Below are 20,322 nucleotides of genomic sequence, written 5' to 3' on the forward strand. Positions count from 1 at the left end.
TGACACTAATTCGACCCGATGGCTTTAGAAATGTCGTTATATGCGATATCACAGAGCTGCAGGTGACGTCACCGCTGCCGCCACCATTCGTAATATGATAGACATTCTTGCAAAGTTCAAAGTGCTGCTGCTGAGGTGATGATGATGATGACGCCGGAATCGATGGCGTGTACGAGGGAAATGTGAAGTAGCCGCTGTACATCCTGCCGCTATGCACGTTAAAAATCAACTATCTGGATATCGGCTTTATCGTGCAGTTTTATAAAGCTGTAATTTTTCTAACTGTTTTCGTTAGAACAGTATATTCAAACAGAGAGTCATAAATGATCAGACAGTAGGCGCTCGTGTCGACGGGTACCGTTTTCTTGAACTCCAATTCCAATTTGATATCGATCCCCCCACCCACGCCCGAACGGAGAGTGTCAGATTGCCTGGAACAATCGATTACGACCAAGGGGGTTTTTGTTTTAAAATGCGGCGGATTTATTTGTACATTGGGATTGATGACACCATAATAGGATCTTTTAAAATTGATAAACGACTCGTATAGAACCGCATACATACCCTTTTCAAAGTCGTTGCAGAACGAGTCGTATGGGTAGTACTGAGAATTGAGATACAAACGTGCATTATAGAAATTGGTGTGATCGAATAGGCTCTTATCTTTGGTCGCATCATTGTTTCGCGAATGCTGGAATCCGATTATAACGAAACGCGGTTTCTCCAACTGAGTGGCCGTTTTCACGGTCCACACGTGTTTTTGAGACGCCGGCAATACCGGATACTCGTAAAGATCCCACGAGCGGAAAGAGATTGCAATGGGGATGTTCGTCTCCATGTACTTTAACATGTTTAGTTTTTCCCTATCGGAAACTTTGATTATAGGCATACGCCACGCTATCCGAGTTATATCAACGGTGATTGTTTTAGTTGCATCCTTGGCGAGTGCACAATTCAAATTTGTAGAGCTTCGATTTAAAATCAACTCGTGTTTCGCATTAATTATCACTTTTTTATAGTCCTCGGCGAATCCCAACAGGTGGCCGAGTGGAACGGTGAAACAGAACTCTCCATCCAGTTCTTTGAAACCTGAAACATTCCAACCGCTATTCTCCAAAGCGTCAGCCTCCTCGCTGCCGTAGGACAACAATCCTTTCATGGTGGTGGTGATACCGCAGTTTTTCGTTCTATCAATCTCCACGCCGTTCAATTCGTAGCGGATGTCTTGGAACAGGTGGGCCGGTGCATTGTTGACGAAAGACGATGATTTTGTGGTAGTACCTTCAATTATCAGCTGACTTTCGCAAGGTAACACAATTTGATCTTGATCATTGATTCTGATACGAATCTCATCATTATTCTTATACGATTCGCTGTACGGCAAATAGGTATGGTACTCGATCGCCTCTATACTATCATCGATCACCACACTGTTTCCTATATCTAAAATATCCGATGTCAAAGCCATATCAATATTATTATTATTTGAGCTTTAGTCCGAGTGACTGTAAAAACAATGCGTTATCTCTGCTCAGTCTTTTCGATAACCGTTGTTGTTGTTGTTTACCAACACACGGTGGTGGTGGTGGCGCTGCTGCCGCCACACGTTCCAATTGAGAGTTGGTTGTGAGACTGTAGCATTGGCCCATGGCACTGTCCTTTTTATAGATAATCATCGGTAGTGGGTGGTGGTGGCGGTGGTGATGACTCTTCTTATATGCAAACGTAATGAAATATTTTCCTTTCTAAAGTTTACCAGGTTGCCCTGCTCGTTGACAATGCGCACTTGAAGGTTTTGAATAGTGTTGTTCACCTTTAGCGGTAAATAGATGAGGTTGGGTGGACACTCTATGATTTGAAATCCGGGCGGCACCGTCGGCGAGAATTCGTGCAACACGTGCGATGCTTTGCTGTTTATGAATGAGCCCTGGACAATATTACACTCCACTCTTATAGTGTTTGTGATAAGAATATTTATCGCTTGATAGGACATGTGCACCCTACCTTTGGGGAGCAGTGTTCGGGAGAAACCGAATATACTCGCGATACTATGTTTTTTTTCAAAGTGGATATCGTATGTTGGCGAGTAAATCATACACTTCATGGTGTTCGTATTCGCGGCTATATCTATTGAGGATTTGAGAACATCACCACCCGACCGCTTCACCAGCTCTTGCTCCAAGTAGTGGATAATGTTGTCCAGCTCGTATGAGCGTTCCGGCACCGCGATAACGTTGTCCTCCCCATAATGAAAAAGGTTATTGCTGCTATCCACATTGGGTATAGAGTTGAAAGACTTGAAATAAATCAGAGCGCATTCGTGTTCACCCTCGCCTAGCTCTATGGGTGGTAAAAAATCAACATTCAAAGTAGAGTCGACACCGTGAAGCGACAAAGAAATAGACATTATTACAATGCAACGTGAGGATGTGAAATGAAAACACCAATCTCTATATATATACCTATATAATATTCTTTCAAAACATGTTTCTACAGGCATTGGTTAGAAAACGTAAACATAAATGTCCTCAATTATACTTGTTATCTCTCTGCACGTCACTATAGTTGTAACGTATATCGACGGTGACGACGTCACGATCATTCATCATGTAATCGAAAAATTCTCGCGGCGGCCTCAAGTTCCCATAGCTGTCGAAATACTCGCAATGTGCACCCTTCTTCACGTAAGCCACCCAGTGTGTTCCCGCCCCGTGCGAATCATCCAAATTGACTATGCCCGTTTCACATTTCCACGGGCCGCCGCCGTGACGTAGCCTGTGACGTAACACATCACGCATTATGACGCCGCGGAAATGAGGAATTTTTAATCGCTTCGCGTGTGCGAGGAGTTCGTAGTCAAAGAGCGGGCGGTTCGGAAGGGTTGCATTCAGTTTTTTTGGTATGGTGACAAGTAAAGCCCCATTCCCCAATACAGTCTCACATACGGCGGCAGCAGCCACATCGTGGCTGCTGCCGCCGTCGCCGCCGCCGCAGCCGCAACCACCCACCTCGTTCTGGTAGAGTAGTGATCATTTTTTTTTTTATTGGCTCACCACCACCGTTTAGGAGAGAGAGACAAAGAGTCTAGTTACTTGTCCCACCGCTCGCGGCCTATTAACATATATAAAGCATGTGCATATCATTTTTACTATTTTTCATCGAAATGAAGTTTCAAAAGCAGCAACCCTCATGTCTATCGGTCAAGGGTTGGGATATAAATTGTAACAACAACAACAACAACAACAACAACAACAAGAATAATGGGGTGTGTATTAGTAGACATGGTACAGCACTGCTACCCAACAGTATCAGATGTCTGGTGTGCGGTCCGTCGGGTTGTGGTAAAACTAATTTATTACTAACCCTACTGCTCGATGCTAAAGGTTTGATATTTGAAAATGTCTATTTGTATTCAAAATCGTTGAATCAACCAAAGTATGTGTTCCTAAGAAAAGTATTCGAACGGGTGCCCGAAGTGAGTTTCCACACCTTCTCCGATAAGAGTGAGGTGGCGTCCCCTGAACAAACTCCAAGCAACAGCATTGTCATCTTCGACGATGTATCGATGGAGGATCAAGAACCGATCCGTCTACACTTCTCCATGGGTCGGCACAAGGGGTTGGATTGTTTTTATCTGTGTCAAACATACAGCAAGATACCGAAACAGCTGGTGCGTGACAATGCAAACTTTATCATACTATTCAAACAGGATGAAATGAATTTAAAACACGCGTACGATGACCACGTGAATACGGACATGTCGTGGGACACTTTCCTGGCAATGTGTCACGCTTGTTGGACGGGCAATAAGTTTGGCTTTTTAGTGATTAATAAGGATGAAATTGGTATGAATAAGGGTCGATACCGGAGGAGTTTTGATGAATTTATTACGTCCGTATAATATTATAAAAAGCTCGAGGTGCGTTGGTTTCGTTCACATTTCACTATGGACACGCCGCCGGCGCAGCAGCAGCAGCAGCAGCAGATCTTTGGAGATGCAGAGCTCAAACGTAAACTCGTTCAATCGGTGAGTTCGGTGAAAAAGAAAATCAAAGCACTACGTGATGGTAAAGCGGAATTACAGTCGAGTCTACGAGAAACATTCCAACCGATCACACAACCCTTGAACACTCTATTGAATCAGTTTAATAGTCCCATCGATATGAACGCCTCATCAGCATCATCGAGTAATATTAAGAAGGACTCTGGAGTAAAAAAAAAATCCCATCATCATCATCGAAAAGGAGTGAAAAAAGAAATTAAAAAAAAGAAAACCGTGAGTGGAGATGATGATGATGATGATGATGATGATGATGATAGCGATGATGATGATGAAGAGTTTGAGGACGCCGATGAATCGATCAACTACTCCCCTAAACTGGAGATGGCGGTGTCGTCGCCGTCGTTGTCGAATGTTGAATTACATCCTTTAGCACGTGCCTACTTGGACAATATTATTATTAATAAAATTAAAAGAATTCCCTACGGTATTCATATCACCCCCAAGGGATATCACATTGGTGATAGTGCCGTTGGATTCGATAAACATCATCTAATTATCAATAATCAAAAATTTAACTACACACCGGGTCTAATGGAGCTATTATTCAAAAAAGAACCAAACATTTCTTTGATTCAACCGGCGGACGGTGACACCTTCCACAAAATTGTGACAATGACCAACGCGCATAGACGCAATTATTCATCAGACGGTCAAATACAGGGGGATAAGAGTCTCAAGTATACACACTACATAAAACGACTCTCAGAAATGAAATCAACAAAAACTGGCAGTGGTCTTAAACAGCCCCCATCATCATCATCATCATCTGATGGGAACGGATCTGATCGGTTGGTAACCGGTTCGAGGGGATCTCATGAACGGGTCAGAACAGGTTCGATCACTTCAACAGATCAGCGGGGGCGGTTGGTAACCGATCCATCAGCTGTTAATAATCATAAAAATGCGGATGCGACCTTGTTAATGAAAAAATATTATCCCAACACAGATTTCATATACTGGGACGATCCCAATGAACTCGTTGACCGATTACGAGTGCTTATCGCCTCACAAAATGCCGGAAACAATGCTCACGACAATGAGATAATTTCCATATTAGAAGAGTTGGTGGAAGCTGATATAATTGAACCGCCGCCACCGTCACACCGACGTCATTAATACTGAAGGGGTGTGTGCATGTGTGTGTGTGTGTGTGTGAGTTCATTGTGATAATGACTATCGATAAGTTTGGACGTTACCTGCTGCATCATGATAATCGGAGCAGCAGCGGCAAACAAAAACCTCAACTGCTCAAAGTTCTGAAACATCAAGTGGACTGTGAAAATCGTCTGTTAAGAAACGTGAGCAAAGCTATTCTAAAAAACGATGTTATAATCAAGGCTCAACTCGACGAGGCTATAACTGGATGTTTAACCAAGATTAGGAAAAACGCTCAAACTATAAAAGCCATCTCTACAAAAAAAATTTCTCCCCCTCCTGCTGCAGCTGCCAAAAAAAACCCTGCTAAAACCACCGAGTCCGTCAACCCTGCTACCGCTTCCAGTAGTACGGAGGCTGCTAAGCTCCCGACAACAGGCACCACCACCACCACCACCACCACCACCACCACCACCACCACGAAACCCCTCAAGTCTATACCGAAAACCGCCCCCACCGCCGCCGCCTCCTCCAAGTAAAAAAACGCTTGTTTCATTATGAGCAAGTGGACGGTCGTCCAGCAAATCCATAGGAGCGCCCGTAAAAATTTTCCTCGAAGGCGTTTCATTCAAAAAGGCATCGATGATACTTGGCAAATAGATTTAATTGATATGCAAAAGCATTCCAAATACAATAGTGGATTTAAGTATATTTTAGCGTGCATCGATACATTTTCCAAGTATGCGTGGGTCGAGCCAGTGAAGAGTAAATCGGCCGATGACGTGTCACGTGGAATGCTTAAACTATTGAGCAATAATCTAAATCGCACACCAAAAAATATTCAGTCTGATGACGGTCGGGAATTTTTCAATGAGAAGTTTAAAGCCCTAATGCATAGGTTCAATATAAATCATTACTCCACCTACAGTGTAATGAAGGCTTCCATTGTGGAGCGATTCATTAGAACCATCAAGAATTGGCTTTGGCAGCAGTTTGCATACAATGGATCCTACAAGTGGAGTGGCACTGTACTCTCTGACATAATTATTAAATATAATAATAAAATACATCGTACAATCAAGGTTGCCCCGACGAGCGTGAACCGCGCGAATGCCGATAAGCTGTTATCTACTGTTTACAACAATATAAAAGTACGCGCTAAAGCGAAATATGCAACCGGTGATTATGTCCGCATTAGTAAATATAAATCCACCTTCGCCAAGGGCTACACCGGAAACTGGAGTACGGAAATTTTTCAAATAACCAAAGTGAATAACACCAATCCAGTAACATACCAATTACAGGATGAGCAGAAAAAACCAATACTGGGGGGCTTTTATGAGCATGAACTGCAGAAAGTTAAATATCCAGACATATATTTAGTGGAGAAAGTCTTGAAACGACGTGGTAATAAAGTTTTAGTTAAGTGGCTCGGTTTGAACTCTACCAGTTGGATTAATAAAGAAAACAAGATTAATTAAAATTATGTGCGTTTTATTTTCCATGTAATACATTTACTAATAACTACTAACTAATAATGAATACAATACACTTACAAAATACAATACACACAATAAGTACAGGTAGCTCTCTCTCTCTCTCTCTCTCTAAATAGTTTACAGAAAATATTACTATACACTACTAACATAATTGTTGTTGTTGTTATATGTAGTCAAAATAAAATGTAGTGTCAATAAGGGGGGTCTGGGGTTCGATTCCGGTGGTGGTGGTGGTTTTCTTCTTCTTGGATATAGTTTTGAAGCCATATCCAAAAGACTTTAACTTCTACACGACTACAATGACACAATGACTTTTTGTGTCCCCCCCTGAACGCTACATGTCTAACACAGTTATCTTTTAAAATATCATGGAGGTTTAAATCTTCTATAATTTTATCGAGTTTTGGACATTTCAAAGTTTCCAAATTTATATGTATAAAACGGAGCTTGTTTAATAAATCTCTTTCAACATGACCACCTTTGTACGCCCACACGAATTGTTTCCCCGGATCCAATTGATCCATTATCCGCAAAAATTCTACATACTCGATATCAGTGTCGTAGTTTGCCAACAGCATACCATGGATATTATACATTACATATCTAATGGTCTTGCTATTGTATTTATACAGCAACCAATTCGGTAATTTTATATGAAATAAATATGCAAACTTATTTTTTACATCGAAAATGCCCACCTCTTTAAAATACATTCTTTTACCGTACATGAATCCATCTATATCAATAATATATTTAATATTATTTAAATTCATTATACTATTAGTTAACATTCAGCTTTTTTTTTACATAACGATTACATATACCTACATACACACACACACACAGACATGTGTTTAAAAAAGCAAAGAAAATTTAAGTTCACAAAATATATTAGTTAATAACATACAGCTTTACATAAAATGCCAATACACACACACACATATGTTTAATAAACAAAGAAAAAAATCCTATGTACACACACACACACACTCACAATACTTGAAAGGCACCCTCGTTCGACACGGCGCAAATTATATACGTCACTAGCGTGTGTCCCATTTGTTCTGTAAATGGTGTGTATGCAAAACACTCCGGGGGCACGTGGTTCAATAATTCCAACCACTCTGTTGCCTCGACATTGGCATCACCGACCGTATCTTCTAGGTAGGCCGTGATTGCATCCCAAATTTTTATTAACGTATATGTGTTCTCATCATCAAATTCAGTGTTTTCGTATACGTTCACCAATAGAATGTTCACATTAGCATATACTTTGGCCAATGGCACCGGTCTTGTCCACAACCGCATTAGTTTGCTCGCCGACATACAGTTGCACCAGCTCATTTTACATTCGTCATAGAGCACTTCCATAATCATTATAATTTTATGTCAGCAGGGTGGGGAGCTCAGATAGATAGATAGAGAGAGAGAGAGATGCTGCTGCTGCAACATAAAAAAACAGCTATTATTCTTCAGCAATGGTGGCGGTGGTGGTAGCAGTGTTGGAAAAGTTAACTATCCATGCCGATGCTGATGTCCCGCATTGGCCTCTGCTAATTATGAAAAGTTCACCGCTGTTAAGCTCCCCTAAGAGTTCACTATTGATATCATTAAACCTCGATGGGAGCGTCACCATCCAACCGTTTTCCAAGTTTACAACCGTCTGCATGACGTTCGCTATGAACCTAGATGGTGTTTGAAACGACTCCGAAATTCTATAGGGCTTTCCAACCTCCAAATCAGAGATTTTTTTCCACACCCTGTTACCACTTCTATTGAGCTGATTTAACAGCTGTTGTCTGTTGTTGTTATCACTTCCACTGTTGTTGCTGCTGCTTGATGAAGAGTTTGATGCCATTTTTTATTTTATTTTTTAAATATTAATTATTGATTTTAAAAAAACTTACAAAAAACTATATTTAGAGAGAGAGAGAGATGAGCGCTGCTTAGTAAACTGTTCGTTCGTTTAAAGACTTTAGTTGAATGTACGAGTTTAGATTCAATGTTGGTGTATTTATACTACGAAAACTCATACATAGTCCTCCTCCCCACTTGCAATTTACATGTACCTAAATGCGCAAATTGATGATAAAAGGAATTCATAATAAATAATATGGGAATAAAATATACTCATCATTAGCTGAAAATAATTATTATAAACCGCAATAGTAGAATTAATTTAATGAGAACATAATTGATAATTCTCAATGTTGCAATAACAGGATACAAATTTTATAGTATAATAATGGCTTATGTTTAACTTACCACCAGGTATAGTAACATATAACAGACAAAAATAGTAAATGATTACCAAAATTAAACCCGCATTTTAATGTAAAATTACAACCTAAGTTTTAACATCTCGCTATCCTATTTAAGCAAAATGACTCCAAATAAATCATTGTTAACCCAAAAGTAGTAAATGATCACCAAAATTAAAACAGCATTTTAATGTAAAATTATAACCAAAGTTTTTACATCTTGCTATCCTATTTAAGCAAACTGGCTCCAAAAAACTCATTGTTAGCCCAAAAATAGTTAATGAAAACCAAATTATTAACCATATTTTAATTTAAAATGAAATGCAAAAAAATAAAATCTCGTTATCCGATTAAAGTAAATTACCCTCGGCAAAAAAAATATTTTGCCAAACACAGTAAAGTAAATTTACTCCTAACCTTTTTGTCTCCAAATTGATTAACCACTACAAAAAAAATTTATCTTGAGCGTTTCGTTTACAACCAAATGCTATACCTAAAATGAAAAATAAAACTCTTACAATTTCAATAATCCCTTTTTTAATTATTGAAACAATCATTAAAAAGATAGTCCTCTTAAAACTAATAATAAACAGTTCAAAGATCTTAAAACTAAACTAATAATAAGCATTTAAAAAATCTTAAGAAGAATCAGTCTTCTGTATTAATTCACTGCACAATTAATGCTTTCTTAGCTTTGGCTGGTCGTCCTCTTTTGCGCTTCATGCCAATCGGAATAGCTCTGGCCTCTGAAGGTGGCTGGACGTGCTTAAGCCGAATCGCCAATCCAACGAGATGCTTGCAAATGTAATCTTTGAGAAACTTTGGGCAATTGCATGTGCCGTGTAACCAATTTTCCTTTTCTCGGGGCATTATAACTTCCCACTCTCTAAAATGTTGCTCTTTGTATTCGTCAAAGGTCTCCCATGGCTTTTCATAATTTTTGCAATCTAAATCCGACCCAGCTGGAATTCTGTATGAGCAAACTAGCTCAGTACTATTCTTTAATGGCACCTGCTTCGACAGTTTTGCCCATTGGTAACTTTCTGTCCACATCTTTAAAGATACTGTCGGCAGTTGAGCGAACCGTCTCTCAGTATTATTAATCACGTATTCATTAGACCAGTCCTTGACTATATCAGAAGCAATTACTAAGAACCGCGCCAAAGGATGACGCTCACGAAGCGTGCCACCATCTTTTATTGTTTTATTGAAAGATTCCAGAGCATTGTTTGTAGCAGGAGTCCCCAGAGATGCGCCCAAATACCAGAAACGATTTAGTATTAGCCATTCATTTTCAAAGTATGTAACAAAATCTTTTTCGGCTTTCCACTTGTCCAAAAATTTTTCGCTGGCTCGATCAAATATTTCCTGAGTTGAGGCACACTGTAAAGCATCAATATCTTGTAAGATCTCTTTTTGGGATTTCTTTTGCACACTTTGCTCTACTCTTGTTTGCATCTTCTTTTTCGCATGCGCCCAGCACATTCTTATGACTGTATCTGTTCCAAATGTGCACGCAAAGGCAGTTTGTATAGCCTTCGCTGCATCACAGACCAAAACTTTACAACTTAAAGTGTATGAAAATATTGAGAAAACTGCTTTTTTTAATGCGGAAAATAAAAATATGAAGTCTTCCGTTCGTTCAGCTGTTGTCACAGCTAATCCAAATGGGTGAAAATGTTTATCTCTGTCTGTAGTTCCAATCACAAGTACTGGAAACCCTTGCCAAATGAGCTTATATGTGGCATCCGCGTGAAGAACAGAACATTGGCGTGATAGACCAATTAAATATTTCGTCGTTAACATGAACCGGAAGTTCTGATCTAAATCATCTTCAGAAATTTCATACGCCAAAACAAAAACTTCGTGACCGTCATCAGGTATTTCAGAGTTTTCTTTTAACCATAATTCAAGCTGTCCCAAGCTTATTACCGATGGCCCGTATTTTTTCTTACGTATGATTTTAAGATAATTGTTTAACTGTAACTTAGTCGGCAGAACTAGTCCATTAATTTTACTTAAGTTCTTCATAATAGATTTAGGTTTCAAACGCAGTTCGAATAGTTTTTCTATTTCCTTTTTCGTTGCCTCATTTATTCCCCTAGTCGACTGACAGTCAGAATTTTCATGGTCGTGACATGTTTCAGTACGAAATAATAATATATCATCACACGATGCGTCAAATAAAAGATAAATCGCGGCAGAACACTGAATTTCAGCCCGAAGCTTCACTTTGTTACAACGATAGTAACGTTTTACTCCTTCTTCAGTCGTATGAATTTTTTGTATTGACCAGGTCTTCTCATTTTTGATAAATTCCTCAGCGCTCCGCACAGTTATAAATTTTCTTTCAAAAACCCAAACTTTATTTTGCCTTCGACGTTTTTTCGTATGCTCTGTGATTTTATATTCGTCTTCATCTGATTCCGATGAAGTACTCAACAGCGGAGCACACGAACTCGGTCCCGCTAAGTTTTCATTCGCCATTGCAAAGAAGATAGATACCAAAACACACCCAATAAAAGCAAGTGCTCGCACGCGACTAAATTGGCGATCGTGTCCGGGCGTGCGCGGCGCTTGCGGTGTGGTGGGAGAGGATCGTAAGCCGCAGACATAACTTAATATGGCATCATAATGCTTCATTTGGTAATAAGCCTACATTTTATGTCAATCATAGTGGTTTATTTAGGCAGAAATAGCGCATTAATTTGCTCGCTAAGATTTGGTGATCATTTACTACATTTGGTGTTCGAATACAATTTGAAGTGCAGTCGTGACTAAAATAGCTAGTACTATTGTAATTTTAGACGTTATTTATCTGGTGTTAAGTATATATTTTTGGTAAAAGAACTAAGGGTATCAAAGCATTTTATGGTGATCATTATATTTAACCCCTATAATAATTAATAATTGACTGTGTGAACTATAACAATAGGAAGGTCTTATCAGCAATAACCTATATTTCCACGTTCGAGAACATTTAAAATTAGAGCTAATATAATTATGATATTGTATATACAATATACTGCATGCGGTTTTTCATGTATGATTTATTTTTAATAGTTTTCTCATTTTATGGGTATAGTAGATATACATTCGGAATCGCTCATATGACCATTTATCATTTTATCTAAACGCTCCTTCGACCAATTATGGATACTTTCAAGAACCGCTTTAAATCTTTGACAGGTTTCACTTAACGGCTTAGCCGTCGTCGTTGTGCTCGTTGTTGTTGTTGTTGTTGTAGTTGGCATCGATGTTGTTCTTGTTGTAACATTCTCATTTTCAAGTTTCTGCTGCTGATGGTGGTGGTGGTGGTGCTGCTGCTTGCGTTGATGAAGGCCACCACCACCTCTAGGTAGTGAGACGATAATCTCCAAACCCATCTCGTCCTTATATGTTTGGTGAAACAAGTCCGAAGACCACGTTTGCAATAGAGTATTATTACTATTCATACTACTTCGTCGCGAACGTGTATTATGAAATCTTATGATCTCCAATTTGTATAATAACAATTTACCACTATCACTACACAAACGTAAATGGAATTGGGACTTTTTCATATCCGCACTCGTCACACTCACATAATACGAATGATATGTCTTATCATCTCTGAGGTCAGCTTGTTTAAAAAAAAACTTCATTGCCCACGATTTAATCGGCTTTTCATTATGACGATCGTACAGCTGAACTGCTCTTAGATTTTTCAACTGTTCAACACACAAATATCTCAAGTCCTTATTAATCAAGGATTGTGTAACATTTCTCAATACCAACGTGGGGTCATTGTCACGTTGCAAATAAAAAAATACCATCCATGGCAACAAACTAGGGAACAACATTATAACGAGCACACACACTCGCAGCTGCACAAAAATGCATATTACACACGCAAAACTACCTTATATATATTCACACACACACATGTAAACATAACACATGGAGGTGCATCGCAACTCAGCGTGACGTCAGCGGTCTCCGGCGCGGCGCTGCCCAAGCGCTGGTCTGGAATGCGAGAACCGCCTTACAAATTTACAACGCATGACGTCACAGATTTTCAACACCAGACCATCTGACCCCCCCCACACCATACTAACACACACCAGGCGAGAGCTCTACTAATGGACACTAGCCCATCACGTCACTGGTCTGGAATACAAAAACCACCTTACAAATTTACAACGCGTGACGTCAAACCAGACCATCTGACCCCCCACACCATACAACACACACCAGGCGAGAGCTCTACTAATGGACAATATCACGAAATCGTCCCATTTCACACATTACACAACCTAAACTCAACTCTAACAACACACATCATAAAGCTCATTTTACCCCGCACAAAGTGTGGTTTGGAATCCCCGTAAATTAGCTACTGTTATGCTCGTATTTTTCGTTTCTTCGGCTAATTTTTTAACTTATTATAGATTTTTGTACGTTATTAGAACTGCTAGTCCAGTAACGTATTTCTCATTTTAGAAAAAATGAGATTATAAGTTCTTTTGACTAACTATTTTAGAGAAAATGAGAAATTTTTGTTTTCTTTAATTATTAGAAAAGCTGATTTTAGAAAAAAATGAGAATTATCAGTAAAATACATGTTTTTTTTTTAAATTCAATGGTGATAGGTGGTGTAGACGTTGGTACAGTAAAACAATTTACAAAAACACTGAAAAGAGTTGTTACTGAACTAATTAAACAACATAACCAGTGCCTGTGAATTAAATCCTGTGAAATACATGAAGTGACCACCTAACTAACAGCAACTCGGACGCATGGCGAAAAAGGAATTGGCGAGTTGTATTAGCAACAAGTTGGTGAGTTAATTACAGTGTAATCGTACAAGACCTTTACAATGGATTATTTGTTTATTACACATGAACGAACTTCCATTTAGACATCTCTTTCAACACATTGATGGCAGTATGTCTGGGTCACAAACATTTTCATTTGTGGGACACGATCTATAGCTAACTTTCAACCTATTACATCGAACTTATCGGAGCTTCCTGTTCAAGACCGTCAGGCCCAAAATGTTGAATTCCTAAAATGTTGAATTTGTAAAATGTTGAATTGGCAAAATGTTGAATCTTAAGACAAAAAAAAGAATCCATTTGAAGCGACCAAACCCACACCAGAATGAGTGGGGGTGTAACAAGAAAATAAAACTACGGAGTTAGTAGCTAAGTAAGCTTTTAATTTATGCTTTTGACGTAATTAAGAGAAAAAACCTGTTGCGGGATAAAACGTACATGGTTTTAAAGCACTGTTAAACCAAGTGATATTAAATATCACTTGGTTTAACAGTGATTTAAAACCATGTATGTTTTATATGTTTATGCAGTGCTTTTTTAATTACTTAATACGCATGTAACTCCGAAAAGTTAGAGGTGCGTGCCCGGGAATCGAACCCCCGACCTCCGATTAGGAGCCGAGCGTCCTAACCACTAGAGTCTAGTGGCTAGGACGTCCGGCTCCTAGTGACTAGACTATCACAGAGGTGGTAACTGGTTTTGTTTAAGTACTAATAGCAGCCTGAATTCCAAGTAAATCTTTAACCCAAACTATCAGAACCCTAATAAAATTGTAATAACTTTTTTAAGGTAATTACTTTAAACCTCTGCACATCTAATTAGCTGCTCCAAAAAGAAAAAAACCGGGCCACTTGTAATGCTTATATAATAGCAGTATTGGATGTCATTTATATACGTCATAAATGACTATGAATCAATAAGCCGAAGCAGAGTCAATCGCTGACGATCTTGGAACAGATTTGAGAATGTCACGGATTACAAATCGGCAGACACATCGTGCAAATCCTCCGGCACAGACTGGTAGCGAAGGAAATTTAATGTTCTCCAACTTTTGTGACTATTTTTTCAATAAATATCACAATAGGCTAGTTGACACTTTTTTTAAGTTGGTCTTAAATGGTTAATATTTGTCCTATTAGATCAAAAAAATTAACATTATATTTTTTGCGCCCTAAAAACCGTAAAACTTTAATTTAAAAATATATTTTTCTTAGACAGGTGAAAACACTGTCGGCCATGTTTGGCCCATAGATTATCTGTGCTCTGACGTCATGCATTTGTAAACAACACCATAACCTCCCAAAGTTTAATAAACATGACTTCTATACTAGTTTACATGAAAAATATAGTAATTATCGTTATTGTATCATCCGAGAATGTAAAAAACGCATCGATAAAGACCACAGGAAAGTTGTGGATTAGAGTGCCCAGTGAAATAAATATACGTAACACGCGAAGACTTGCTTAAAGGGATCCTATATGACAAAGACTTCAACCCAAATTTATTTTTGCAAAGATCAGTTTGTTGTAAGTCTTACTTAATAACTTATTCAATTTATAAAGAGAAAACGATATTTTTTTACGTTTACTATGAGTTTTTAGAAATATATAAAAACTAGCTTATGCTCGTGACTTCGCCCGCGTGGACTTCATAAATTTCAAACCCCCATTTAACCCACTCAGGGGTGGAATTTCAAAAAATCCTTTCCTAGTGGATACCTTCTCTTTACCTACAAAGAACACACCCACCAAATTTCATGTATCTAGGACCAGCTGTTTAGATGTTTAGGCTGTGCGTTGATATATAAGTTAGTCAGGACTTTAAATTTTATATATATCGATACTACGTTAGTCCCCGCGTGACATAGGGATGACATTTCTTTGTTTACATATTTAATGACGTCACATCATGGCTGACAGCGTTTTCTGCGTTTCAAATAAAAATAAAAACTGTATTTTTTTAAATTGGTTTTATATATCCATCCTGCGTTTTTAAAAATTGTTATTGATATATTTCGTTGTCTTAAGCAAAATACTATAATAAATAATCATTTATTGGACGAAATTAGATGTGAGTCAAGTAGCCTATTGAGGAGTTATTTAACAAAAACCATGAAAGTGCACCTTTTTTTCAAGATGGCGACGATTCCGGAGTTTCAATTGATCAGGACTTTTAACACGTTCAATAATAAGCTAGAATGAACATTGTCACCAAACTTTCGTATTTATTATTTTTATTTTTGCTTCGTTGCCTGGGCTATACCCGCCACTTTTTGAGACGCCAAAAAAGGGGTCTAACTATTATTATACGTATAACGTATATTATTATTATACGTTAAAAAATGTGATTTAGTAATTAATGTTTAATTAATATTAAAGAAGAAGGTCCTGATTTTATTTTATGTATATAAAAAAGTTATAAATTCCATTCATTTGTATTTTATTTGCAAATCATTCAAATGTCCTGGGCTCCCCGACCTTCCCCTACACGGCTATTTACACTGATTAAAAATGAACTTAAAGTTAATATACTTATATATTTCTTAAATGTGATTACAAACCCGCCCAAATTAATGCAATCCAACATACATATAGAGATATAATAAAATTTCAGGCTGCTATCAGCATTTTAATATATTCTTAATTACATACATACATAGTATAAAGAACAGTATTGTACAGATTATAACAATTATTATAAACAGTTTTGAATGTAACTTTTTACATGATTTAATTCATCAATGTATTTAAAAAAAAAACTGTGGAAACAAACAAACAAACGTGACGTATCGTGGTGCGACAGGTGATCACAAAAATCTTTAAGAAAATGTGGACGCTAAGGACGACGCAACCTACGCCGTGTAGAAACCAAAGCAAGGGGCATGGGTTTATTAAAAACTGCCATACCCCCCCCCCCTCCCCCCTCCAAATTAGCCCGCTTCCATTTTAGACTGCATCGTCACTTACCACTAGGTGAGATTGCAGTCAAGGGCTAAAATAAAAATAAAAAACAAAATACACGATTAAAACGAGACGGGCTTATATCACTGTCATAAATCTATCTCGTTTTAACTCTAAGTAAAGTCTGAGCAAAGTCGCTGTATAGACATCAGCAATGTTATACCTAAAGTTGTACCGTTTGTTTGTAATGTACAATTAGAGGCCATACAGGTGACACTGACTGACTTGTAACGTGTCACGTGTGTTTGTAATGTAGCATTCGAGCTCTTGGCTCAAGTGTGCTCCATTTTTAACCGACTTAAAAAAGAGGAGGTACTCATTTTGTCGCAATCTTTTATTTTTATTTTTTTAAATAAAAACAAAAGATTGCTTCGTCTGTGTGGATTTAGGTTTTAAAATACCGTGGGAACTCTTTGATTTTCCGGGATAAAAGTAGCCTATGTGTTAATTCAGGGTATAATCTATCTCCATTCCAAATTTTATTCAAATCCGTTCAGCTGTTTTTGCGTGATTGAGTAACAAACATCCAAACATCCACACTTTCACATTTATAATATTAGTAGGATTTAAGTTCCCCGATTAGTCTAAGACCCCTGGACCGATTTTGAAAAATCTTTTTACAACTTGCGCTTGTGATTTGCTCTCGCGATGACGCGACCTGCATTGACTTGTAATGTAAGACTCAAAGAGAAGTCGCAAAAAAAACCGTTAGTCGAGTGGAGCACGTAGCGCTCGCCGAGAATGATACATTACAAGCCAACGTTACAAGTCAGTCTTTGGTTTGAGTTACAAAAACTCGATACATTACATCAAAATGTTACATGTCAATCTCCAGCTTTGGGCAGTGGTCCGACCGCCGACGATGAACGAGAAACGAGTAGAACTAGAAACTTAAACGAGTTGGCGATCAGCGGGAAGCGAGTGTGTAGTTTCGATAGTTTTGTCGCCGGGCTATAAGCGAGTGTGCAAGTGCGACGAGCGATTACTCGCGCCATTTGCCCGCGGTCGCTCAGTCCTGTGCAAACCTGCGCGCGCGTTACACGTGTTCAAGCAAGCGAGCATCGCTGAACGAATATCGCTGAGCAAGTTTATTTTTGAAAGCTCGTCGCTCAGCGACAAAACTAGTAAAGCGACTCGTCGCCTGCAGTGTGAACAGTCAGAGAGCAACTTTTGATTTCGTTTACACGGAATGTACATTTATTGTGCGTTTCTTGAGAGAAAATCGCCGATAGTTAGTCGTTTTCTCGCTGGCGGTCGGGCCACTGCTTTACACTAATCGAAGCCGAATTTAAGTGCAAGTAGAGTTTAATAATACCATAGTTAGTTTTCACCTTTATGTCGCAACACAAACGCCAAACTAATGAAACTTGAAAAAAATTACAGGATCAAAGGACCTTCATTATGATGGTACGTATGTCAGTCAGTATGAGTGGACGTATTCACACGCTTGCCAAGTCGCCAAGAGACCCTTAAACTTATAAACTTTAAGAGCGTCTGAAAGACGGTTGCCACGACACGCGACAAGTGTCTGGTAATGCATGACGTGATTTCTAATACTATTCCGAGGAAAATATAAAAAAAAATACTTTGTTTTCTAACGTAAGATTTTTTTATAACTTTATTACCTACCTGTTGTCTCCCAAAGCCGCCATGATCCAAACTTCATAGTCGCTGATCGTTTCTCCCTATGTTGGGGAGAATGCGCAGAGAAACTTTCAGCTTTTATAAAATAACGAAGGTCTGGCACGCGCTGGCTCTCTTTATATTTTTCTGGCTCTCTTTATTAGCTCGACTCCCTAAACAAGGTATGGAGCCCTCCCAAGCGTGTGCATGGTCAATGTTAGGCTTGTGTGCACTGGCCAAGCGTTTTTTTTATTATTCATTATAGGCGCACGCTTGACCACGATCACACCTGATGGGAAGTGATGATGTGGCCTAAGATGGGAAGCGTTTGCCTAGAAGGTGCCTACAACAGTTACCGGGTATCTTTAAAACAAGAGTAAACTCTCGTTTTAAAGATACCCGGATTATAATTGGAGCGTTTGGTACAAGTGGATTGGACAAGCGTGTAGATGTAGCATGTCAAATTCTCTGCAGTAAAAGAGAGAACGGCTTTTGGTCGTGTCATTTTAAAATATAAAGTACATTAGAATTGGTACAAACTTTGTAACAAACGTCTTACAACAATATAAACACTAACATTAAAGTCATTAAAGGATGATTTATGCTAGACCGTGCCAGGCCCGAGCCGTGCCGCCTCCGAGGCACCAGATTGACAATTTGTATGAGGACATATGTGTCCTCATACAAAGACCGTGCCGTGTCGCGAGTCATCCGAGCCTCATCTGTGTTACGTTTCTCCATACAACATTGCAATCCGTGGATCGTCCGCGCGTCGGGCGGCCGCTGACGTGGCACGGCTCGGGCCCGGCACGGTCTAGCATAAATCATCATACAATGAAAACAAAACTGACCCTTTCCAAAATTTAAAGATTTGCGTTCAGCAGAACTTAAAACAACAAAATATAAAATGACTAGTGTCATCTAGCGAAAAGTATAGAAGAAACAAGGATTTTTACAAGGCAACTGTTTTTCTAGCTACAACTGATGTATAGTAAGTACGCGACAGGTGATGACGATCGAAGTGGGACGCCCCAGACACCCGCACAGCCCCAGCGCTATAGAAGTGCGGGAGAGCAGGGTCCCCCCCACCTCACACCCCGATTACCATCTCGACCTATCGCATACTATACAGTGCGACAAGGCTATCTTGGCGCGTGGCGAAAATCGGAACTAACGTTGCCGTCAAGTGTCCCCTTTATTCTTGTTTGAATATTCTAAGCTTTTGTTCTCCTGTCAATGTCATTCAAATGCCAAGAGAGCCTTGTCGCACTGTAGATGTAAATTTTGGATAGCGCCATCTTTGTTTCAATGTGCGATATTATTCAACAATTCCATTTAAACTAGAACTCACATTACAGTAAGATCACATTCACACACGAAATTGTTCACAATGTCCACGAGTTTAAGGTCTACTTTCGTGTACCTTATCTCCAATATCATTGCTTCCCCCGCTTGCCGGGCGGTTTCTGAAGCTGGAAGCTGGAGTCGGCCTGCGCGGTGCCGAAGGTGGGCATGTTCAGCGATGTGCTCAGAGGTGGCTGCGGTTGAGGTTGCCAATTCGATCCTGGGAAAAAAAGATAATATTAATTGGGTATTTGACTCAAATTTTTTTATTATACTTTATTATAAACTAGAATAAAAATAATGACGTAAACTGAAAAAACTAATTAAATCGATCAAATAACAAAAAAGTTATAAGCATTTAAATATTTCTGATTAGACAGAGATAGCGATGCAGCAGTTTGACGTCACACCTACTAATGCCATAGGAGCTTCGTGCGGTTTCATACAAATTCAAGAGAGGGATAGAAGACCCTCCCACTCCAAAATTAAAATGCCTGTAACTTTGTAAGTCTTTGTTGGATTTTAATATTTTTTTCAGCGTACGTCATTATTTTTATCCTAGTCCATAAAAAAGTAATAATATTTATCAAATTCAAAAGTAGGCAAACACCCAATTCATTGAAGTAAAGCTTCTTTAGGCGTGACTAAAGAGTTAGTAA

The 20,322-nt window shown here is 38.9% G+C and overlaps 3 protein-coding genes across 3 annotated transcripts in view; 2 read left to right on the forward strand and 1 right to left on the reverse strand.

The window, feature by feature from the left end:
- LOC117992689 (uncharacterized) overlaps positions 1-20,322 on the forward strand; it is a 342,159-nt gene that overhangs the window by 154,933 nt on the left and 166,904 nt on the right. The gene's annotated exons all lie outside the window — the stretch shown is intronic.
- Positions 5,233-5,697, forward strand: LOC138403888 (integumentary mucin C.1-like). Its single transcript, XM_069506012.1, has one exon. It carries the CDS (start codon positions 5,233-5,235, stop codon positions 5,695-5,697), a length of 465 nt encoding a protein of 154 aa, XP_069362113.1.
- Positions 15,256-20,322, reverse strand: part of LOC117992687 (nuclear pore complex protein Nup58-like) — a 36,207-nt gene continuing 31,140 nt past the window's right edge. The window contains exon 13 of the mRNA XM_069506220.1: positions 15,256-19,883. Coding sequence (XP_069362321.1) covers positions 19,756-19,883 — 128 coding nt within the window. The 3' untranslated portion in view covers positions 15,256-19,755. The remainder of the gene's footprint in view (positions 19,884-20,322) is intronic.

Source organism: Maniola hyperantus, chromosome 22, assembly GCF_902806685.2.
Source record: "Maniola hyperantus chromosome 22, iAphHyp1.2, whole genome shotgun sequence".
In the NCBI taxonomy this organism is placed as follows: domain Eukaryota; kingdom Metazoa; phylum Arthropoda; class Insecta; order Lepidoptera; family Nymphalidae; genus Maniola; species Maniola hyperantus.